At 31.5% G+C, this 25,923-nt stretch overlaps 2 protein-coding genes across 2 annotated transcripts; both read right to left on the bottom strand.

Annotated features, from left to right (window-relative positions):
• Positions 1-1,562: 1,562 nt before the first annotated feature.
• Positions 1,563-5,632, bottom strand: LOC115998582 (DEAD-box ATP-dependent RNA helicase 52B-like). The gene is made up of 6 exons (XM_031238187.1): positions 4,731-5,632; positions 4,334-4,417; positions 3,652-3,894; positions 3,191-3,358; positions 2,988-3,098; positions 1,563-2,496 (listed from the first exon to the last, which is right to left on the bottom strand). Exons 1-6 carry the CDS (start codon positions 5,334-5,336, stop codon positions 1,912-1,914), a joined length of 1,797 nt encoding a protein of 598 aa, XP_031094047.1. The 5' UTR covers positions 5,337-5,632; the 3' UTR covers positions 1,563-1,911.
• Positions 5,633-11,213: 5,581 nt separating this feature from the next.
• LOC115999426 lies at positions 11,214-11,783 on the bottom strand. The gene is made up of 2 exons (XM_031239276.1): positions 11,637-11,783; positions 11,214-11,543 (listed from the first exon to the last, which is right to left on the bottom strand). Exons 1-2 carry the CDS (start codon positions 11,781-11,783, stop codon positions 11,214-11,216), a joined length of 477 nt encoding a protein of 158 aa, XP_031095136.1.
• Positions 11,784-25,923: the final 14,140 nt, after the last annotated feature.

Genomic DNA, 25,923 nt, shown 5'->3' on the forward strand with positions numbered 1-25,923 from the left:
GCATGAATATGGTGAGATAATGGCCAAGGGGGAGTGTTATGAATATAATTATTTATATGTGGCCATTATCCCAGTTATTGTATTTTTGGATCCATGAATGGTCAAGTGTCCTTTGGAGTATCGAAGGGTCAAGTTTATTTTCTATATATATGTTCATATGTATTCATTTGGATAAAAACATCAGAATAATATCAATAATAATCACTCCGCTCCCTTCTCTCCATACTCTTGTTCTGATCTAATCCTTCTCTGTTGGTTGCTTGCAATTCTCCTAATTTCCTTCTAGTTTTGTGCATTTTCATTTCTATTTACAACATATTATACGTAGTATAATATTACTCAATCTGCCCTATTTTATTTGTTTAATTCGTGACTTAAGTGAAATTATTTTTAATCTAATTTTTTATAATATTAAATTTATATTAATATACAAAAATTAAATATTTAAAAACTACATTAAAAATACTATGGAGTATTAAATACAAAAAATCAAATTTAAAAATAAATAAAAATATTAAAGAAAGTAATAAAAAAGAAAGGATTGAGTTGATCAATAAATAATAAAATGGGACAAAGATTACAATCAATGTAAATATATGTTGCAATCAAATCTAAAAGATATCAAAAATCCACAATTAAAAAAATAATAATAATAACAAAGATACTAAACCAGAACTATACCCACGGCCACACATTTAATTCATAATTATTAATTTTGTCACATTTGATACATAAATATATTGAGTGTGTTTGATTTGCACATAAGAATTAAATCAGAATGAGAATCAAATACTTGGTAATAGTAATAAGTTGTGGTAGTATGGTGGAATTGGAATGATTAGCAATGTTTGGTTATGTATTATCCTATAATAAAAATAAATGTTTTACAATACAAAAATAAGAAATTAAGACAATTGATCCTAATATAATAATATCAAAAGCACCAATAAAAACAAAAAAAAAACAATCAAAACAAAAATCTAAAAGTATTCATCCAAACTTAAAAATTAGATTACTAATGAGGCAGAATGATACATCTTTTTAATTAGGAAATGAGATTTTTAATTAAGGTAATCAAATCTCATAGGTAGGTTTTTAAAAAACTGTAAACCAAACACTAACTATGATTTTAATTCCCAATTCTGGTGTGAAAACCCATTAACCAAACACACCATTGTTGTTATAATATTTGGTTTTATTAACCAAATCTCTAACAATCAATTGTTGAAAAATATACAGTAAATTTTTTAATTTTTTATGTGAGAGAGAGGGGGTACTACCAAAATTGATTTTTTTTTTTGTGGGACAGTACCTGAGGCGCGCGAGCAAGGGTCGTTAGTTCATTTGTTTTTTTTTTTCTTCTTTACCTCCTCTCTCATATTCTCTTCTATTCATCTCTGCAAAAATCCAAAATAAAAAATAAAATAAAAAAATCTCCGTCTAATAGGTTTGCTCCAACAGCAATTTCTACAGTATTCAAGTACAAGTTTGAGCTTTTGATAGGAAAAATGAAAATGGAACAGAATCAATAAAATGGCAAAGGGATAGCAGTAATACACAGCTGACAAAATAAAGCAGTCATTTAAATTGATAAGAGCAAGGAATGAGCTAGAGCTCTACAACCAGTTTCAGAAGAACATTACAAAAAGCAGTACTAGATTTTGAACTACTGATGGGCATTACTCCTTAATCCTTCACTCTACGGTATCTATACTTGTACGTGCAGTCAAATTGCATTAGCATAAATGAAACAAAACCCAAAAGATACTGAGCTAATAAGAACACTGCTATGACATCTATGTCTGATACTACCAGTGTTTAATTAGGTCTATACATATCCATACCATACTGTACCCAGTATATAACAATAGGGGGTTATGTGAACATAACCAGATAGTGAGGAATTAAGAACTAATTCCAGTCATCTGCAGTGATGGATGCTTGCTCGAAACCATAGTTGCTCGGAGCAGCAGAATACGAGCCCATTTCGGGATGAACATAATAACCAGCAGCAAAAGGAGCACCATACGTAAATGGATTACTGTCAGCAGTGCAGGGATAGTAAGGCGGAGCGGTTTCAGTATACTGGCTAGACCAATTCTCACTAAAGCTATCATAAGCAGCAGTGTTTCCGTAATCAAAACCACCAAATTTTTTGTCACCATAGCTCTTTACCCTCTCACCATTGCCACAATAAGATTTCTCAGCATATTCATTAAGCCATGTAGGGATTTCTTGATTTGCCCCCTGCATTAATTCAACAAGATCCTTTGCAAGAGGCGCATTTTTACCGCTGAAAAATGCAGTTGCTAACCCAGATTTACCAGCACGCCCAGTCCTACCTATCCTGTGAACATAGTAATCTATGCTCCTTGGCAAATCAAAATTTATCACATGGGAAACATGTGGAATGTCCAGGCCCCGAGAAGCAACATCTGTAGCAACTAAAATTGGAGTACGTCCACTTTTGAATGATCTTAGTGCTCTTTCCCTTTCCTTCAAAACCAAGCACATAATAAATGTTAGTAAACCTCGTATATAACTCTTAGGTAGCTCATTCTGTTACAAAATGAGGTAGGTACAAGATCAAACACACAAATATTAGTATATATGCTTTTTCTATACTGCGAGTATATATTACACATTTGTTTAATATATAAAACAAACCAAAATTGCACACTTCGAGTTGTTTCTAATTTCCAACCTGCCCATCCAAAAAAATAAGTTGAATTTTAATCACCATCAGGTGTAATGTAACATTTTGATCATAAACCACACATTTCACCAAGTAGTGATGTTTGAAATTCACTGTCCAGGGAAAGGGAAATACTATAACTATCTCTGAAATCAAATTTTTCTTCTATCAAAGTGCATAAACATTAGGAATTGAACATTTTAATGGAACCAAGAAGCAGCTTAACGGTGAAATCTCAAAATCATAATAATTGTCACAAGCATATAAGCATATCAATAATATTAAGACCAACCATTTGCTCTTTGTCACCATGTATGGCAACAGCTTGGAAACCATTTCCTAACAGCCAGCGTTCTAATGCATCTGCTCCCCTTTTGGTCTCCACAAATACTAGTGTCAGACTCTGTCAAATCAAAATTGTATGCAGGCTTATGATCATTCCAGCAGATATATAATCAAACAAGAATCTATATGCAACAAGTCTTCATTTTCTACCTTTCCTTGAGTTCCATTTGCAGTTTGCTCTTGAAGAAGGTTCATCAAAATATCCCTCTTGCCTGACTCATGAACAAATTCAACTTTCTGAACAATTAGATCAGTGCTTGATCCAACTTTTCCAGCAGATAGGAATACATGATTCGAAAGAAACTCCGATGCTAGGCTCTGCAATACTAAAGTCAATTGGTAAGAGCCATAAATATCTTAGCAAAACTAGAAATGGGAAAAATAAGTAAATAAATAAACAATGTGAGCCAAATGTGAAGACCCGCTGCCCAGAGATGTCAACCACAATAGAACCAGAGTGTTCAATTCATGGCATCATCATAAAGACATAGGGAATGTTTAACCCACATTTTAATTTGTTCCATAATACACCAAATTCCAGTATAACATTGCAATGCAAAACCATGTTATACAATCATATCAATTTCAATCTAATTAGAGATCAAACTGGCCTGTATCTCAGCTGGAAATGTAGCACTAAAAAGCATTGTCTGCCTCTTGCCCGGTGGAGGCATCTCTGTATCCTGAACTATCCTCCGGACTTGGCGCTCAAATCCCATATCCAGCATCCGGTCAGCCTCATCCAAAGCCAAATATTTGATTTCTCTCAAGGAAACTCTTGATTTATCCATCATATCAACTAATCGTCCAGGAGTAGCAACTAAGATGTCAACACCCTTTTCCAGAATGCGCAGCTGTAGAATAAAGTTTCAACGCCCAATATTCTAATCATTGAAGCAATACTGGTAACTCGCACATAGAAGGCATGTAATGAAACAACTTTGGGAACCATAAACTTACAGACAAAAAAGATATCACTGAAAACAAAAACAATTAGTTAACATAAAGGCATCAGTAAGAGGAATAACTTTTATTTAAAGCTAGCAGTACAACGAATTAATCCGGGAATCGTGTTGTTTTACAACTGATAGACTAGAGAAGATGCAAAAGGCAACAATGGGTTGCACATTTGTGCAACTAGCTTCAAATCATAAATGCAACATCATCGTTAGCAAGTCTTATTAGGTATTTGTTAATCTCCTAAATAAAAAAACAGTCTCCCCACAATTACTTTGAAGCAGATGAAGACAAAAATTACACAAAGAAAAATGGATATATGCATGAATACAATACCTGTAGACTTATTGGTGCCCCTCCATATGCAACCACGATCTTTAATCCTGTCTCGTAAGAAAACTTCTTGGCCTCTTCATGTATCTACATTCAAATCCCACAAAATGCATCAGTAATCTAGCATAAGCCCTTGAAAGTAACAAGCAAATACTGAGTAAAAGCAAAAAGGGGAAAACAGTAAAAAAAAATTACTGAGGTAAAGGAAAAGAAAAGTAAAGGGTGAAAGCTATGACCCTTAGTATTCATATAACAAAATGCAGAAAACTAGAAAAGAATATTAAAAGAACAAACAAAGCCACATAAATACATACGGAGTAAACCTGACAAGAATGAATTGAAAACGCTGGACATGAACATATAAAAAGCCCAAAAGAGAAGGAGTTGAAAGGCAGTCAACCTGACAAGAAAGCTCTCTGGTTGGAACCAGAATTAGGGCGAGGGGAGAAGCGGGTCTAGAATTCCTGAACCCTACTCTACCAGCACTGAGAATCCCATTGATAATGGGGAAGCAAAAAGCGGCCGTCTTGCCGGAACCAGTCTGTGCGCAAGCCATCAGGTCCCGCCCGTTCATCGCCACCGGAATAGCATACCTTTGAATAGGAGTGGGCTTAACGTACTTACATCTGTTGATATTCTCGTAGAGAGCCTCACAGAACTCAAGCTCAGAGAACGACCTCACTGGTTTAGGAATATCCTTCCCGCTCGTCTCCACAGGAACGTCGTCGTACGCGTTCACGTTGCCCTTCCCCACGTCTTCCTCACTCTGGAGATCATTAAATTTCCAGTCCGAGTGAGCGTTCAAAACCGGATTTCTCGGCCTGGCTTGCCCACCTCCCCGACCATGGCCTCTCCCCCGGGCCGTTCCGCCACGAGCGGAACGGTTGAAACGTTCAGGAAGGGTATCGGTATCGGAGTTGCGTAGATGGGGAGGAAGGTAGGTGACCCGAGAAGCGCGAGTATGACGAGTGGACTCGGAATAAGAACCGTTCCAAGGACCAGCCATTTGCAGTATCTGTGTATTTAGCTGGAAATACAGAAAGGGGTTTAAGGGAAAACGAAGAGACTGGAGTTAGGTACGAAAGGGACTACACAACGAGAGACGCCATTTTTGCAGCTAAGTTGAAGCAGATTATGGAAGTGTTTGTTACAAAGGGGGCGGTGATGATGATCATGGGGTTTTAGAGAGAGAAGAGAGAGAGACGTGAAACGACGATCATGAAGAAAGAGAAGGAATGGGTTTTAGAGAGAGAGAAGCTCCGATGGAGTGGGAATGAATAATGAATGCGAGAATGAGGAAGGTCTGGTTACATGGGGAAGAGAGAGAGAGAGGCGAGACTGAGCGTCTAGTGATATACGGTTTTGGCAATCTACACTCCCACTCTCGCTAGCGGCGCGTCATCTTTACCTAATGTTTGGTAGTTGGTACAGTCGTACACCATCGAGAGGGTTTACAGTGCACACTAAAGTGTGTGTGACGCGCGCACCTTCTTGGTCGGCGAGTAGAAAACGGAGAATTAAAACTCTCTTTCGTACTTTATTCAAAAATTACAAACAAAACAAAAATCTCACCCTATTGCCCCTATTTTCTCTCGCCTCACTGCTTTACTAAAATGGAATAATATTCTTTTATTTACTAAGATTTTTTAATTTCATTTTCTAGAATGAATTATTATTATGGTGTTTGCGAATAGAGCCTTCGATAAATTACTCGTGTATATATTTAGTAAGCGTTCGTTTATATTCTGTTATTGAGGTAAACGAATTTAAATGAAAAATTTTAGAGCTCGGTTCATAAATGAACAGAGTCTGAACAGTTGTAGATAGGGATGAGCAAAAAAATCGGACCGACCGAAAAACTGAAGATCGAAAACCGAATCGATCGAATATTTCGGTTTTTGGTTCAGTTTCGGTTATTAAGGTCAAAAACTTTCAGTTATTTCGATTTTTCGGTCGGTTATCGATTTTTCAATAGAAAACCGAAAACCGAAGATTAATCTAAAGAAAAAAAAATTTTCATCCAGTCCTATTTACATTTTACAAATCTATAGTCTATCACATCAATTTTATCACTTTATTTTACTAATACTCCGTATTATTTTAGGGATATTATAGTTTTATAATATCAGTTATTCTATTATATTGAGTCTTATAGTTATTATCCCTAATATGTATATGGTACACACAATATTTTCATAATCATATATATATATATATATATGAAAATATGTAATATATGAAAATATGTACAGTGTACATATATATATATATATATTATGTGAAAGCATGGCCAAAAAAAATGTTAAGTGTGAAAGTATGTACAATACGTACAGGTTAATATATATGTACACTACTATACGTCTGTACAGTATGTCAAGTGTGTATATATATATTGACATACTCTACATGTTTTCATAATTGTATTTATTTATATATGGTTATATGATTACACTAATCTTCATCATTCCCTAATCCTAACATGCTAACCATTAGTATATAGATTTATATAAGCTACACTTGTTAACCATATAATGTATAAATATAGTTTATTTATCGAGTTAATACCTCCAATGGTCCTCCGAGTATTAGCGATTTACCAGCTGTGGTCCCTCGACTTTTAAATGACCTCCAATGGTTCTCTAAGTTTTAAAAAAATAACCACACATGGTCCTTTTAGGACGTCTCGTGGTCGATTTAAACTCAGTTTATTTTAAGAATTAAGACCACGGGTGGTTATTTTTTAAAACTTAGAGGACCATTGGAGATCATTTAAAAGTCGAGGGACCACATCTGGTAAATCGCTAATACTCGGAGGATCATTGGAGATATTAACTCTTTATTTATCTCACTAAACTACTATTGTACTTGAGGACGTTAATTTTAATTGATTATAAATACTAAGATATTGTTCTCAAAAAATAAATACTAAGATATTGTTTTTCCCTTAATAATTTAGTCTTTTAGCATTAGTCAAATAAATTTAACTATTTTACTAAAAAAATTCAGTTATATTTAATCGACCGAAAACCGTCGGTTTCGGTTATTTCGGTTATGAATGTTGATCAGTCGATTTTCGGTCGGTTATGAATGTACGGTTAAAATTTCGGTTATTTCAGTTACTAACCGAAACTGACCGATGCTCACCCCTAGTTGTAGACTCGTCTGCTAAGAGCTCGTGAATAAACTCGTTTGTGTTTGTTTAATAATGTATACAAACATGTTCATGAAGAAGCAGTTAAGTATATATATATAGTTGTTGTGTTGTTTGTTTGGTAATTGCTTGTGAACATAGATGATTTATTGTTAATGAACGAATTTGATCATGAACATGAGCCTGTGTTTGGTTATTAAGCGTTCATGAATGTGAACGAACATGTTCGCAAACGTGTTCACAAATGTCAATGAACATGTTCGTTAACGTTAACGAACGTGTTCGCAAACGTTAACAAACACTAATGAACGCTTAACAAACGAACACGAACAGGATTTTTAAAATCCTTAACAAACGAACATGAACAACCTCCGTTCGTTTATGTTCGGTTCGTTAACAGCCCTAAATTTATTCTTATCAATCTAAGGAATATTATTTGTAGGGATGACAATTTCAATTCGTCCTGTGGATATCCACTCGAATTCACTCCGTATGGATTGGATTTTTATTTTTGTTTTGTTTTGTTTTGTTTTTTTTTGTGATAGTGATATGATTAGTGGGTCGGGTGAGTCTTAAAAATTCAAAAATAAAATAAAATAAATCCTTGATGGGTCGGGTTGGATTCGAGTTTTACATACAAAACACGCATAGAACTCCACCCGACCCACCATGTGTGTGTGTGTATAATAGTAAAATAAGTAGTTCTAGTATATAGTTAATTATAAAAGTTCCAATAACTGTGGGTAACTTTTTACTATTTTTATATTTAACTACTAAGTTTATTTTAAAAAAAAATTAACAATTTAGTTATTATATTGAAATATTTATATTATTTTATGTTTTAGTATAACTAATGAATTTTATTATTTTATAACGTGTAAGTAATTTAAATATTATTTTTATCAAAAAATAATAAGTTGATAAGTGGTGGGTATATGTAGTGGACATCCGTACCCAATGGGGTGGAGAAAAATGTAAGGTTGATCGGATGTAGCCCTCCATGACTCATTTTTTTTTGGTAAATTTACTCTCCGTCCGTTTAACCTCGTCCCGGGAGCTGGCCCAGGGAGAATCGTCACTTGTGGGAATTGAACCCAGGTTCTCCCAAAATTCCTCCCCACAAAGAGAGCTCACTTGCCACTTGAGCTACCCCACTGGGTTGATCCACCTGACTCATTGTCATCCCTAATTATTGATGTAATACTAGTGTTTTCCTCGTGTGATGTAATATTATATATATATATATATATATATATATATATATATATATATATATATATATATATATATATAATATGATTATGAACTTAAATAAAAATTTAGAAAAAAAAAACAAAAAGATGTTAAAGTGTATAATATAATAATACAGTTAGACTTTCATATGTTTGGTCAAGTATTTATTTTCATAACATACAAGATTAAAATTAAAAGTTTGTGTGGTTAATCTAGTCACTAATCAAGTACATATTTAAATAAATTTATAGAGAGAATTTACATAATTAAATTGATTTATTTCTAATTGTATTACATATATATATTATAACTCCAACAATATGAATAATAACTAAGAGAATTATATTTAAAAATAAAAAAATTGTAAATTTTAATTTTCATAAGACTGATAAGAGTAAATTTAAACTCTAATAGAATGCATTTTTTTTATATATAATTGTATAATACATCGTATATACATGTAATATTTATAAATATGTATTTAGGAAAATTATATAATACAATTTCCCTATTTATAATTTATATTACTAGATTTATAATAATAAAGACAATTACATTTATAAATTAACAAAATTAGTATTTTAATTTTGTATGATTCATATAGTACATAAGTATATGTATGTATCTAAACAAATTTCTAAATATTTATGAATACGCATTTAGTTAATTTATAATTTAATTTCATTAATTATATTTCATATTTTATTATTTATAATTAATTAAGGAAATTGCATTTACAAATTAAAGGACATTGATAATACTTTTGTTATTATATCTACTATACTAATAAGAGTCAATAAAGTTAGGCCTATAACGGAAACTAAAAAATGTTGAACACATACTACGAATATGTTAGAGTATAGAGTTATAATATGAGGTCCTCCAAGTATAGTGATTTTATCATGTTTAGTCCTAAACTTTCAAATTGACCATCCATTGTCCTTCAACTTTCAAATTGTTACGTCCTACTATCCGTGGTCCAAGTAACCACCTATGGTCCTTCAACTATTAAAATTTAACCAGCACTAGTCCTTCTAAAAAGACCATGACTGGTTAAAATTTGATAGTTGAAGAACCATGGATGGTTAACTTGAACCGCGAATGGTAATAATTTGAAAGTCAAAGGACTAGAGTGGTCAATTTGAAAGTTTAAGACTAAACTTCGCAAAACCACTATACTCGGAAAATCACAGATGGTATTAACTCTTAGAGTATATTATTGAAAAGTAAGTACCACACTCTATTACTCTTATTAAATTAAATAAATTAGTAGCTACAACAAAAAATAATAAATATGCATTTTTGTAATTTAGAATTCATTGTTTACAATGCCTTTATTCAAAAAAAAAAATTATTCATTATCAAAAAATTAAAACATAGATATGACTTCATTTTTTTTGAAAATACATAGAAATGAATTCATTAGTTATATTGTTTTTATTTTCTACGATGCAAAGATTCTTTACCTTCAAATTTATTAATTAATTATATTCACTATAATATCTTTGGACTATATCACAATTGTTCACTTTAAAGATAAATCGTATTCTTTTATATTAATATGATTTAAAATCTATAAATTTTCATTACCTTATCTAATCTTATTCCTTAAATAAACTAGAAATTTCTCTATTCACAAGAATTCATTCAACCATAAGACCATCTCCAAAGGGGTCAGCCAACGGCATTTTGGTGTAGGTTTTGGAGTTGATTTTGCTCCAAGGATGTCGCCATATTCTACACCATTTTGGTGTTGTCTACAGTGCATCACCAAATTTGGTGATGTACTGTAGATTGACACCAAAATGGTGTAAATCTTTTATATTCCATTTTTGCCCTTTGTCTTTTGTATTAATTCTTTTTGTATCCTTATTTTGTTTTTATGAAAATACATATTTTGTTAAATACATAAACATAAAATTTAAATAATTAAAAATAAATTATACCATTTGAAAGATCACATCAAAACGATTAAAACAAGACTAATATCATATATAGATTAATTAAAAATTAAAGTACATAAAACATAATTTTCATAAAATTAAACCTAATACATCGACTAATTAAAAATTAAAGTACATAAAACATAATTTTCATAAAATTAAACCTAATACATCCGAAATTAAATAAAACATATTTAGATTTAATAGTCCCCAAGACCACCTCCATTTCCTCCCAAATTGTCAAAATATTGATTAAATTGGCTACTTGATTCAACGTCTCCTCTGTATGTTTGCTCATTAGCTCTCTTTGCAACAATTTGTAGTTGTTCATTCCTTATAGACTCACGCACCATTGGATCTGTGATAGAATCCAAATTTATGCGTAAGATTTTGTTTTCTTCTCGACGCTGTCTGTTCGCTTACTGTCGTTCTGCCAACTCTACTTTCCTTGCTTCAGTTTGAGCTTTTAACAACTGAACCTCATAATTTTTTTCAAGTATACCTTGATGATTTTTGAACATTTTTTTTATTTGTTCATTGTCTGTCTGGATGGATTTTAAAAATTCCCTACTTTCTTCTTTTTCTCCTTGTTCCTTCCAGTTGGACGTTCGCTTGCATTGTTGTTTTCATTAATCGGGTCTGCACTTTCAAAATCGTCATTTAAATCAACACAAAAAGATGATGAGCCTATTGACTTATCGGCTCTATCAGGTAGTGATGGTGATCCTTCAAAGTCGGTACTTCGCTTTCGGCTACCAACACTTACGTCTCTTCTAGGAGTAGAGCTAAATTTCTCAAGGTCCTTAACGATAGGCCATACGTGATCAAATCTAAACCCCTTTTGAAATTTGGCATCTTGTGACATTAAATCTTTTGCTCTATCTAGCTGTTATGAATGATAAATATAAGTAAATAATAAATATGTAAAATGTAGTCACAATTAAGCAAATGATTAATAAAACATGTATAAAGTACTCACAATATCTTGTTCAGACGCTCCGCTCGAGTTCATGTTTTCAATTTGGCGGATGCATCCTCTTAATTTTGAAACAGCTACCAGTATATTCAGCATCCCAGTTTGAAGAGATCTCCAAGGTCGAATATTAGTATTATTTGCTGGTAGCATTTGGTAGTACTCAAGCCCAATACGAGTCCAAAAATCTTGTTTTGGTTGATGGTGCTACTCTATTTCAAGAATTTCTTGCTCGACATAGACAAATAAAAGACAAAGAAGCACATTATGCACTTCGTAATGCATTGATTGAGCATATGTGGGAACAATATGGTAATTTTGAAAATTAAATGTAATAGTTGTATTATGTAATATTATTGTGGAATAAAAATATTATTTGCACTACAATCAAATTTTATTTTTAAAAAATTAAAATAAAAAAATAAAGTTTTAATTTATGAGAAAAAAATTATTTTATTTTAGGAATAAAATTTGGTGTAGAATTTGATGTAATGGGTTGGAGATGAATAAAATTTGGTGTAAGAATATGCGGGGAATATTCCTTTTGGGGTAAAATTTGGTGTTTTGGGTTGGAGATGGTCTAATGGTTGAACCAAAAGTATCTCGAGTAGAACACCTAAATGACTGATATGCTTTTATTCTGATAATAATATGTAAATTGTAATTAGATCATTATCTTACGTAACTATATTTAAAACTCATTATTAAAAATGTCAATGTATGACAATAAAACATTGTGACACACTTGACTCATTGAAAAGATGCTGAGACTACAACATTACTGGAATTAATCTTTCAAATCCATAAAATGAAGAAATTTGAAAAATAACTACCGTTGCAGCATTCATTAATCTTGTATGTAAAATACTTATTGTGCATCCTTTAATTATATTAGAACTAATATAACTTTACAATTCATTTCATTTTCTACACTCAACCTGCTTGGATTACAGGCAAAATCAGTATCAATCTTGACAACAAAAATAATTAGTATATAGGATGTAGCCACTGTTTAAAAATGTTTATGCACAAAGTGACAACTATTTAACTGCATGCATTGTGGTGAAAATGAAGCAATAGATACTCCAAGATTAGTAACAATTCAACAAAAAAAAAATTACAAAAAAGCACTAGCACATGCACACACAAAATTAAGTACTACATTTTTTCATACTAATTCCATAAATATGAACGTCAAATTGAACAGGTGTAGAATAGATGTGGAAACTGTTGATGAAATTGGACAAATTGTGACATTAGTATTTGGACTACTTGCAAATGCATTGTTATTACTATCAAGTAAACAAGTTATGAAACTAGAACAAGAGGTACTACTCATTAATCTTCTACAAATATAATAAATATTAATATTTTGTTCAATATTTTTACATGAGAATGTATGACACACATCTCACAACACATGAAACATGTTGGAAAAAACTACCGCTGCCAAATATCAACAAGCGCTTGCAAGATCAATAGTTCATAGTACAACTAAGATCTCAATCATATACACAAACACAATGAGGCAAATCAACAGCTTCCTACACTATAATCTCATAGCATGGCGATGCCCTTTATACTACCACCAGTAACCCAATTGCCCATGACACATTACCAATAAATAAATAAAAAAAACAGGTACTGAAGATGAAGACAATAATAATGCTACCCGAAAGAAAATTAAAAAGACTTAGAGAAATTCAAACCAAAAGTAGTATATATTTATTTAGACTATCATTTTTAGACTAAGTATTTAGACAAGCGTTTTTAGAAACTCTTCCATATTATTGATATGGGTGTCGGATAGATAGAGTCGAGAATTAAATATTCTACGGTCCCGAATTATACCAATTGAATTCTGTCTGCTATATAAATTAAGTGCTTCGGAATTGATCTCATTCTTTTAAGAATTTTCGTTGGTCTTTGTTTATTAATAACTTCATCTTTCAATAAAACAAAAAATTTGTTTTGTTTGTAGCAATATCACATAGACATTTCAACCTCTCATTTTCTTCAATTACGAATAATCAATCTCTCATATTTTATTTAGTATTCATATACTTTGAATTACCGATTTAAATAAACAAATTCGACATTCAATCACATATGCATGAACATCTCTTATATAATATTGCATTGATATACTTTGAAGTACTTATTTAAAAATAAACATTGGGCATTATCACATTTGCGCAACGCGCGTAAAAAACTAGTAGATATAGATAAATATCATATCTTTTTTTTTTCTTATACGAAAAAACACTTTAAATTTAAAAATTTGCAAATCCTTAGTTTTGTTACTAATTGTTTTCCAACGCTTAAATGTAGCATAATCAAAACTAATATAGATCATCACTTAAATAATAAGTTTATGTTTGGTAAGTTCATAGTAGAATTTGTGATCCAACATTTGTAGATGAGTTAATTCCTTTTTTGGTCCTAGATTTATATGGGCCATTCCATTTTTAGTCCTTTTTTTTCAAAATACCCTATATTGGTCCTAGTTTTATTGTGGCATGACCATTTTTGGTCCTCCGTTAATAAATCTGTTAAACTGGCGTTAGTTTTAAGGGTATTTCAGTCCATTTAGTTTTTAAGTGTTAATTCCTTTTTTGGTCCTAAATTTATATGTGTCATTCCACTTTTAGTCCTTTTTTTTTTCAAAACATCCTATATTAGTCCTAATTTTATTGTGGCATATCCATTTTTGGTCCTCCGTCAATACATATGTTTAAATGAGATTAAAAATGACTTTAAAGCATATTCTTTCATAAACCATTCAAAATCTAACTTTTTCTTTGTAATAGACCACTCAAAATGTAACTTTTTTCTGGGTAATAGAACAATACAAGATGGAAGTTTTTTTTCTACATCTTCAAAAAATCATATACATTAGTCATACACCCATTAATAACATAAAGAATCCATAATTCATTAATTGCATAATAGAGCAAAAATCTTTAGCAAAAATAAGTGTGCTACAAAACATTAAAAAAGTGCAATTGTAAAAAATCACAAGTAGTCTACTTTATAACAAACTGAAGTATAATGCATAAGTCTACTTCATAAGTTCATTCATTAGAATCATAGTTGTAGCCTTTAAGTTGGACTTTCCCATGATATCCTAACTCCCAATGGGGTGAGACTATTGCCTTTCTTTTGCGTAGGTCTAGCAATAAACTCATCAGGTTGTGTGACATGGATTTCACCAGCTTGAGGATCATCTACAACTTCAACTCCAACTCGAACTTGTTCTTGATTACCAATTTCTTGAGTTGTGGCCTTAGATGTACTTTTCTTGTTCCTAACTCTTTTCTTTGGATGAAGCTGCATATCAGGAATCAGAAAAAAGCCAAGAAATAGAAAATGATAAAAATTCATAATTGTCTACAAGTAAAATAGATCATTACTATTTTGTCTTTTGTTGCAGGATCTTGAGGACTGCATCCTTAAATTCTTTTTTAGAAGCAAATGTTAATCCACATTCAAATTTAATAGACTTCATCTCAGTATTTGACTTAAACACTGGCTATTTAGTTCTCTCTTCATCATCAGTCTCCTTTCCACTCTCTTCATCAGACATATTTAGCCCCACACAATCTATATTTGCACTAGAATCTTTTGAATCACGTGTATTACTAACTCCAACCCCATTATACTCTACATTTGGATCAACATTACCTTCATACTCTTTGTCATCTTCCTCATTTTCATTCAACTCAGCATCACTATAGTCATACAATTCCAACTCTTCATCCTCACCCTTTTCTTCAAATTCTGCAGCTTCCCCTTCACCCTCACTTGCACCATCACCCTCAGAATTTGCTGGTACAACCCAAACCTCAATTTTCTTAGGAACTACAGAGCCATTACAAATTTTCCAACAATCACTATCAGTAACAACTTCAATTAAATGGTGAGTATCTGTCACTATAAAATACTTAAACTTATCTAACATGTTGTAACCCAATTCTTCTACGCTCTCCCTTAGGGCTATCATTCCCCATAAATCATTATCCAGATCAAAACTCGTTGTTATCCCTCCAACATATCCTTTATCCAATTTTCTAAGCAAACCACCATGTTTTATTATCAATTTGAACTTATCTGTTAACATATGACAAAAAAAATTGAACAAGTTTAATTATCAACACAATGGTCCCAATATATGTAAAATAAATCATTCAAAGCATGCCTTCTACCAAAGTATTCAAACTAGATGTTCATCAAAAGAGTGAGTTAACTATTCAAACTAGATGTTCACTTTTCACATTCCGTAATAAAGATTGTTCATATTAAATTTTGTTTCTAATTATCCATATCAATTTTGTTAAAAATAGTGAGTAAATCAAAATTTCACTATTATACTTTATTTATCAATGATCACAACCAACAATAAAAAATACAAAAAAAAAAAAGAAACAGCAAATTCTAAAACAGAAAAAAAAAAGGAGCAAATTCTAAAACACAAAAAAGGGAGCAAATTCTAAAACAAAAAAAAGGGAGCAAATTCAAGAACTTACCGTCATAATGCCTTTCACCCATAATTGTTGGAGGGCTGCTACGGACGTACGCTGCGGACCTGCGGAACTGCTACGGAAGTTGCTGCGGAATGCCGGAAGTTGCTGCGGAACGCCGGAACGTGAGGCGAGTTGTGCTGCTGCGGAGAAAATATTATTTTGAATGGGAATTAGGTATTTTGATCACGTACAATACACATGTTGAGGAACAAATTATTTGATGAATTAATTAATTAATTAATTAATTTTGTATCAAAAGACAAAAATATCCTTATAATTAACGCCTGTTTAACGGATTCATTAACGGAGGACCAAAAATGGTCATGCCACAATAAAACTAGGACCAATATAGGATGTTTTTAAAAAAAAGGACTAAAAGCGGAATGACCCCTATAAATCTAGGACCAAAAAAGGAATTAACTCTTTGTAGATCTATGATATATTTTTAACTAATTTGTTCAAATTTTATTTATTATAGTTCTACTATTTCTATTATTCTTCATTTTATATTAATAGATCTCGAGATAAGACATTGTTTTTAAATATGTGAATTTCAATTAATTTAATGACATTATATTTAAATCTGAGATATTTACGCAATAAGTTTATATTTTTACAACTCCACAAATGTAAGTTAATTGAATTATTTTATTTTTATATTACAAATCAATTCTTTTGGCTCGTATTATCTAAATAATTTCTATTATTTTGAATTTGTAAATTTTCATAATTTATCATATTTTATAAATTTTGTTTACACTATTTGTACTATAAATTTTTTAAATAAATGCAATAATAATTAAGTTTATCATTTGTAGAATGCTAAAATTACAATAATTATATATTTAGGTGTTTATATTTTTAAACTTTGAGTATCAACATCATTAATAATTTCTCAATTATTTTTAAAAGTTTGATGAAGTAAAAAGAAATAAAAATTGACGTGCAACAATGGTTCAATATGTATATATTATAGTTAGAAATGGTGAGTACAAATATAAAAAAAAAAGTATGTAAATAGACATAACTTGCAACAACAAAAAAAGTCATAAGCTATACATATAATATATAGATTTTAAAATAAAAATAAAAATTTAAATTTTATAAAAATAGAAAAATATATGCATGAAAGCTCATAAATGAATTAATGTTAATTGCAATATTTTATTGGTATGTCTCCTGTTAACACAAGATAAAATATCATAAACAAACATATCTATAATCTATACATACTTATTTTGTGCAAAATACCTTTGCAATTAGCCTAGATTAGTTATGCACTTTTATAACAATTTTGATAGTATATATAAAAGATAGTTACATGTTCTTGATGTTAATCAAATATTTCATACAACCTTCATTAGAAAATTGATAACAAAACATATAAAAATATCTTCATGGAATATTAATGTGTATAAACATCTTTAGTCTATGAAAAATGAATAATTACAATTATTTGTAAAACGATATTCGTGTTGTTACTCGTTAATTCTACCATGCTAGCCAAATAAATAAATTGCATGGCCACATAATCATCACTCTAATAAATTGAGAGTCATAATGAACACTTTGTGTTACTTCCTCAACCTATTGAATCACAAAAATAAATTTTTATTTTTAATCAATGACATTCTAGGGAATGTAAATTATATACTATTTTTTAATTTTTAATTTTTACAACCAAGGGTAAAGAATATCATTTATTTAAAATAATAAGGATAAAGATGGAAAAAAGTTAGAAAGCTACTAGCTTATTTTGATAACATTACCAAACAGAGCTTATAGCTTTTAGTAGCTTAAAATAAGCTATAAGCTCCTAAATAAGTCTTGCCAAATAGAGCCTATATTGTGATTTTTATAAGAAGAGAAAGTTTTTCTTCTGAGCTTTAGTCAAGTCCATTCCCCCCGGAGATGACTGGTTCTGAGCAGTTGAAGGTTGACGAACACCACCTCCTGACCCCGCATTACCACCACTAGAAGGCATGGGAGCACGAAGGGTATGAGGAGGGTTCAAAGGACCTCCACTAGCACCATCCCCACTACCCGGTGGCAGAGGGCCACGACGAATAGGAGGAGGTGGTTGCTCAAGACCAACAGTCAGACCAGAACGCCTAACACCAGATCGGCATGATGGGGCCACATGCCCTTGTTTCTTGCAGGTTAGACAATAAGGTGGCACTTTTTCACATCTCTAGCTACTGACACAATCCTTCCAAGAATATTCTATCTTTGTATAATCAACCACTCCTAAACATAATTGATACACAAAAGCTCACTTATCAAAACAATAATGAAAAAGCTGGTAGACAGGTTTTTGAAAATATTGACAATCAAAACAGGGGCGGAGCCAAAATTTTTATCTAGTGGGGTGAAAGATTAAAACAAATGAGATATTTTGGAAAGAAAATATTAATCAAGTAAGGAGATTCAACCTCTTAACATCTACTACAATACATACATACTTAGGCTCTGTTTGGCAGAGCTTATTTAGGAGCTTATAGCTTATTTTAAGCTACTAATAAGCTATAAGCTCTGTTTGGTAATGTTCTCAAAATAAGCTAGTAGCTTAAAATAAGAGCTTATTTTGAAACGCTACTTGGGGTAGCTTTTCAAAATAAGCTAATAGCTTTTTAACTTTTTTCCATCATTATCCTTATTATTTTAAATAAATGACATCCTTTACCCCTCTCAATTAAAACCCATTTGATATTTTCTTTTCATTATGTTTGGTTGTAATTTAAGTTTGATATTTATGTTTGAACATTAATTTTTGTACGAACTAATCTTATGAATTATAAATATTTTTTTTTACTTTATATATTTTCAAATATATGTTCTTACTTTATATTTTATTTAAATATATTGATTTTATTATTTTATATTTTAATATATAAACTAACCTATTTAAATTTAAAATTATTTAAATGGTATGAATATGTCCTTTTTAGTCTTTTTTACATTTATCAGCTTATCAAAAAGCTAATTTTACCAAACACTTTTAAGCATACCAGCTCCTCAGGTTTCAGCTTCGAGCTTATAGCTTTTCAGTTTTCAGCTACTTTTAAGCTTTCAGCTACCTTTTCAGCTAGGTTTGCCAAACATAGCCTTAACCTATGTTTGGCAAACCTAGCTGAAAAGTAGATGAAAGCTATAAGCTAGAAGCTGAAAACTAAAGAGCTGTTAAGCTAGCTGTTATGCTTAAAAGTGTTTGGTAAAATTAGCTTTTTGATAAACTGATAAATATAAAAAGACTAAAAAAGACATTTTCATAAAATTTAAATAGTTTAAAATTTAAATAGATTTCTTTACATATTAAAATTTAACATTTTGAAATAAACTATTAGCATAATCATAATCTAGCATCACATAATAAAGTAGCAACATTGTTACGAATCTCCTTCATCTCAATAATAATAATAATAATAACAACAACAACAACAACAACAACAACAATAAAGGAGAATAGTTGCGGATATAAGAGAAGAGAAAAGGGTTTTAATTGGGATAAGTAAAAGATGTCATTTATTTAAAATAATAAGGATAAAGATGGAAACAAATTAATAAGCTACTAGTTTATTTTTGAAAAGCTACTTAAGGTAGCGTTTCAAAATAAACTCTTATTTTAGGGTGTGTTTGGTAGCCGGGAAAATAATTTCCAGAAATCGTTTTCCGGGCTTTTGGTGTTTGGCAACGTCCGGAAAATGCGGTCAACGGAAATAATTTTTGGTTGACCAAAGAAAATCAGTTCATTTTTTTTTTTGGAAAATGACTTCCGAAATTTTTGTCCGGAAGTCATTTTCCAGAATGACCAAAATGACCGTTTCGCATGTTCTCAGCCAAAATGGCCACCCGTTTTAACGAACTGGTTTTTATCGGAAACCAGTCAGCCGGAACTGCTCTGGTTTCGGCCGAAAACCAGAGCTAGGACCTTTGTTTTTTCTTTCTTTCTTTCATTTATAATAAATATTATTATTTTATATATTTTGATATTATTTTATATTTTAAATAAAATAATAAAAATATATAATTATACAATTCTACTCATTTCTAAAAAATGAACCAAACACACAAAGATAGTTTTCTAGAATGCAACTAAACACAGAAAATGAAACTATTTTATGAAAAAAATGACTCATTTTCCAGAAATCATTTTCCTACTTTCCGAACACACCCTTAAGCTACTAGCTTATTTTGGAAACATTACCAAAAATAACTTATAACTTATTAATAGATTAAAATAAGTTATTATAAGCTCCTAAATAAGCTATGTCAAACAGAGTCGTAACCATCTAAGCTACGTACTTCATCTTTGAGTAATTTATATCAATATTATTTACTTATATTTACATATTTACTATATATACAAGGGTACCCTATATATAAGGGGTGAGGTGGGATGGGGAGGAGGGCAGCTGCCCCCACTACTGTCCCCATATTGGATCCGCCCATGAAACAAAGTATGGTGTATCAAGATAGTGGTGAAAATGTTAGGGCCATTATCCCCTCTTTTGATGATAATATTGTACATTTAAATGGTATTCCCAATTGGTTGAAATATAGGGACATCTCAATGTACACCATCAAATAGTGGTTGTGAGTTTTAATTCCTTTGTCACTTAAACAAAATATAGGGCCATTATTAGTCCAAAACACTATGAAACTTGTAGCATTGCACATTATTTGAAGATAGATGTACCTTTTTATGATGTTTATGATGATATTGAAAGACAAATGGGGTTGTCTTCCCGGATTGCTATAAGCCTTGTTTTCCCTTCGGTATGAAAGAAAAATAGCAAAGAGAAAAATTTTATAGGGCGTTTCGTTGGAGGGAATTTAAATTCCATTCCCACTTAATTCCACCTAATTTCGAAGGCAACAAAATTCCTTCGTTTAGTTGGAGGGAATTGCAATTCTGCAATTCCCTAATTTTCATGGAATTATAATCCCATGTCCCCTTTGGGGATTTTAATTCCATAGATTTTAAGAATAAAAAAAGATACTCATGAGACAAAATTACCCTTTCTTTTTTAACCTAAAATTGATGTCTAACATTCTCTTTTAGCTAATATTGTGTATTATCTTCGACAACTATCAACAAGAAAGCCGAGCAAGCAATAATCATTCTTGGTCAACCTTAATCACATATGTTTTCAAAACTCTTAAATATTTAAATTTGATATGTGTATATAACATATTTGTCTAAGTTTTGAAAAGCAAAATTTTCTGTATGTGCGCCGATCTGTTCAAAATATATATGCAGAATTGTTCAAAATAGTGATCGGATGGCGTGAGTTGTGTAAACCTTTATATGCAAAAATTTTGAAAGTAAATTTTGAGTTGCCTAAACTTTGAAAAGCACATTATGTACATCTTGGTTCCTGGATTAATTATGATGTATGTTGACGTTATGAAGCTTAACATTTTGATGAAGTATTTGCATGAAAATTAATTACAATATGTCTAGTTCAAGAGATATGGTAGATGAGTAGTATTTAAATTTAATATGTTATATTTTTTGTGTACTGTACTTGTCATCTAATAATAATAATGTGCATTTTGGACTTTTCCAACTACCTGTTATAATTTTTTTTTTGGAGTTAATTCCAGAAATGGTCCTTCGACTATTGACTTTTACCAATTTTTGTCCTCGACTTTTAATTTTACTAAAGTTGGTCCCTTAACTATTGATTTTGTACCAATTTTGGTCCTCGACTTTTAATTTTACCAAAGTTGGTTCCTTAACTATTGATTTTGTACCAATTTTGGTCCTCGACTTTTAATTTTACTAAAGTTGGTCACTTAACTATTGATTTTGTACCAATTTTAGTCCTTCTGTTAAATAAATGTTAAATAGGTGTTAAAATTGAGGGCAAAAATGTCAAATCAAATATTTTAACCTTTCTTCTTCACTTTGTTTCCCCTCCTCCATCGCAAGATTATATAGGGAACAATGTGAGTCAATATATTTATTTTTACATTTTATGTTAAATTGTTTCAAGTAATTAAATTTTTTTTTCTGTATTTCTTTTTTTGTTTTTGTTTTTGTTTACTGCAATGTAATATATATACTCTGTAATATATATATATATATATATTTTTGTAAATTCTCTAACTAGATGTGGAGTGTTATTGTATATTTTATTGTTGTATTAGGTGTTTTTTATTATTATTTAATAGCAAAAATGGTAGAAAAGGGCACCACTAGGAGGGGAAACAAAGTGAAGAAGCTAAGAAAGGTTAAAATATTTGATTTGACATTTTTGCCCTCAATTTTAACACCTATTTAACATTGATTTAACAGAAGGATCAAAATTGGTACAAAATCAATAGTTAAGGGACCAACTTTGGTAAAATTAAGAGTCGAGGACCAAAATTGGTACAAAATCAATAGTTAAGGGACCAACTTTGGTAAAATTAAAAATCGAGGACCAAAATTAGTACAAAATCAATAGTTAAGGGATCAACTTTGATAAAATTAAAAGTCAAGGACAAAAATTGGTAAAAGTCAATAGTCGAAGGACCATTTCTGGAATTAACTCTTTTTTTGAGTACTACTGATTCTGTTAGGATGTAGTATCTATTCACTGAAGCACAAAAAGTCAATAGTTGCATCTACTAAGGCTTAAACCCACTCCCTTCCATATGCGAGTGCAACCGAATGCCACTAGATCATAAGGTCTTTAACAAAAAAAACTTGTAGTTAGTTGATCATTATTTTACAATGAATTGTAATGAAAGTTTATTATTGCTAATTACTCCACCATAAATAGGTCGTCAATGGACATTATTTCATTATGAAGGCACTTCATCATTTTCAACTAAAATAAAAAGTTCTATAATCCATGACGAAGGAATAGACATGGACACTCATGAGTCAGGACTTCAATTTTCACGTAAAAATTGCATTGTATCCCTTTATTTTCCATTTCATATAATATTTTATTTTATACCTCACGTACGTTAAGTTATCCCTAATAAAGCCAACATGTTCTTATTTATATCCTAGAGTCAAACGTCACCGCTTAAATTAAGGTCCGTTTAGAAACTCAAAAAATAAAGTTCGAAAGTCATTTTTTTAAAGAATTTTCTAGTGTTTGGGTACTCAAGAAAAATAAAGTCAATGAAAAATATTCATTCTGATCAATAGAAAAAAGGTTCAATTTGTAAGAAAATGTTTTCCTAGTTTTTTTAGTCCGAAGACATTTTTCGGATTCTTTACTTTCCATCTCTTCTTTTTTAAGGTAGTTTCCGGATCACCCCAATCACCACACCACAACACAATCACAACATCACTGCCACCCAAGTCACCAACATCACAACCACCACCACCACACCACCGCCACCAATACCACCACCACAAATACCAACACCACTACCACGGAGTACCACCACACCATCGTCATCGCCACCACCATCACCACCGCCACCACCACCACCACCACCACCATCGCCACCTCCACCACCATCGCCATCACACCACCACCACAACTACCACTACAAGAAAAATGTACACAGACAACACTAAAAAGACAACAGTTTTTGACAAAAGTGTTGTCTTTTGTGTAAAAGACAACAGTTTAGGACAAAACCGTTGTCTTTGACGAAACACTTTTATCAAAGACAACGATTTTTACCGAACCGTTGTCTTTAGTGTGTTGTCTTTGTGCATTTTGTCAAAAGACAACGGTTTTTAAAAACTGTTGTCTATGTGCATTTTTTTAAATAAAAGACAACGATTTTATGTAACTGTTGTCGTTGAAGTGTTGTCTTAAAGTGTACTTGAATACACAACACTACACAGACAACAGTTTTTTTAAAACCGTTGTCTTTGAGCGTTTTTATTTATTTATTTAAAGACAACGATTTTATTTAACCGTTGTCGTTTGTGTGTTGCCTTTGAGCACACTTGAATAGACAACACTACAAAGACAACGGTTTATTAAAACCGTTGTCTTTGTGCACCCGTTTTTTTTTATTTAGACAACAACTTTATTTAACCATTGTCGTTGGTGTGTTGTCTTTTAGTGCACTTGAATACATAACACTACAAAGACAACGATTTTTTTAAACTATTGTGTTTGCGCGTTTATATTTTTTTAAAGACAACAGTTTTATTTAGCCATTTTCGTTGATGTGTTGTTAATAAGCGCATTTTAATACACAACACTTCAAGGACAACAATTTTTTAAAACCGTTGTCTATGTGCATTTCGTTTTTTTATTTAGACAACGGTTTATGTAACTGTTGTCGTCAGTATGTTGTCTTTAAGTGCACTTGAATACACAATACTACAAAAACAACGGCTTTTTAAACCCGTTGTCTTTGTGCGTTTATTTTTTTTTTTTAAAAAAAGACAACGGTTTTATTTAACTATTGTTGTTTATGTGTTGTTTTTAAGCACACTTGAATAGACAACACTTCAAAGACAACGGTTTATTAAAATCGTTGTCTTTGTGCACCCGTTTTTTTTATTTAGACAACGATTTTATTTAACAGTTGTCGTTGTTATGTTGTCTTTAAGTGCACTTGAAAACACAACACTACAAAAACAACGATTTTTTAAACCCGTTGCCTTTGCACGTTTATTATTATTATTATTTTTAAATAAAAAACAACAGTTTTATTTAATCGTTGTCGTTTGACAACGATTTTTTAAAATTGTTGTCTTTGTGCACACGTTTTTTATTTAGACAACGGTTAAATAAAACTGTTGTCGTTGGTGTGTTGTCTTGGAATAAAATGAATAAAGGTTGTTACCAACAACCAAGAATTGAACCCAAAACCTTTCTTAATAAATAAAATACACTTTTTTCCACTAAACCATCACATCAATTAGTTATTAAAGCACTGTTTAATGGATTTATTCCTACATTTGTGGGTAAGCTGTTAGAAACTTTGGTGCAAAATATAAAAAGAAAGTGCTACCGAGGAAAATTGAACCCATAATTTCTCACATAGCACGCGCAAACTTGACCATCAAAACACTTAATGACTACTTTATTAAGAGGCTACACTTAATATTTAAACCTAAATTTCCGAGCGAGCAGATTTGCAAACTGGCCACCCACTCGCCGGCGACTCACCGGCTGCCTGGCCCTCCGACCATTTTATTATATTTATTCATTAGTCCTTCATTTATTTATTTATTATTTGGGTCGCATTTTTCTTTTGGCTGGTACTTTTGGACTTTGTACGTATCCTTGAGCAAAATTAACTTTAACATCTTGAAAAATATCTGGTGATATGCATTCAGGATCTTCGTCAATGACTCTAAAAGCTGGGTCTCCAATCGTACTTTTTTTCTGAAAGTAAGACAAAACTTCATTAAAGCATCAACAACTCAGAAATACAATCAGGAGGGATAGACACCCACGCAAGCACATGAGCCACTTGATTCACTAATCTCTTGACATGGTGAACTGAAACGTTCCCAATGTCCATTTGCCAAGGAATGACAATGTTTAACTAAACAACCAACATAAGAAAAGTCCACAGAACGAGAATAAAATGCATGAACAAAGTTTAAGCAGTCGGATTCAATAATAACGTTAGTATGCTCCAAATCTTTAATCCACGAAAGGGCTTCCTTGACCGCTAATACTTCTGCTAGAAAAGGGTCATGAACCGTCAAGAGCCGAGCGATCGGCCTTCGCAGCCACAAAATTTCCTTGGAAATCACGCAACACCGCACCATACCCTGCACCATCATGAAAAAGTGCTGCATCAACATTACACTTTAGAAAGCCATGTTGAGGGGGGGGGGGGGGGGG

The sequence above is a fragment of the Ipomoea triloba genome, chromosome 12 (assembly GCF_003576645.1).
Source record: "Ipomoea triloba cultivar NCNSP0323 chromosome 12, ASM357664v1".
In the NCBI taxonomy this organism is placed as follows: Eukaryota; Viridiplantae; Streptophyta; class Magnoliopsida; order Solanales; family Convolvulaceae; genus Ipomoea; species Ipomoea triloba.

Excerpts from the sequence above, each read along its gene's own strand:
- LOC115999426 (XM_031239276.1), bottom strand. The coding sequence starts at position 11,783 with ATGCTACCAGCAAATAATACTAATATTCGACCTTGGAGATCTCTTCAA. Across the intron at positions 11,544-11,636 it reads GAGCGTCTGAACAAGATATT|CTAGATAGAGCAAAAGATTT; the intron begins GTGAGTACTTTA and ends CATTCATAACAG.
- LOC115998582 (XM_031238187.1), bottom strand. The coding sequence starts at position 5,336 with ATGGCTGGTCCTTGGAACGGTTCTTATTCCGAGTCCACTCGTCATACT. Across the intron at positions 3,895-4,333 it reads GGGCACCAATAAGTCTACAG|CTGCGCATTCTGGAAAAGGG; the intron begins GTATTGTATTCA and ends TTTATTCTACAG. Across the intron at positions 2,497-2,987 it reads ATGGTGACAAAGAGCAAATG|GAAAGGGAAAGAGCACTAAG; the intron begins GTTGGTCTTAAT and ends TTGGTTTTGAAG.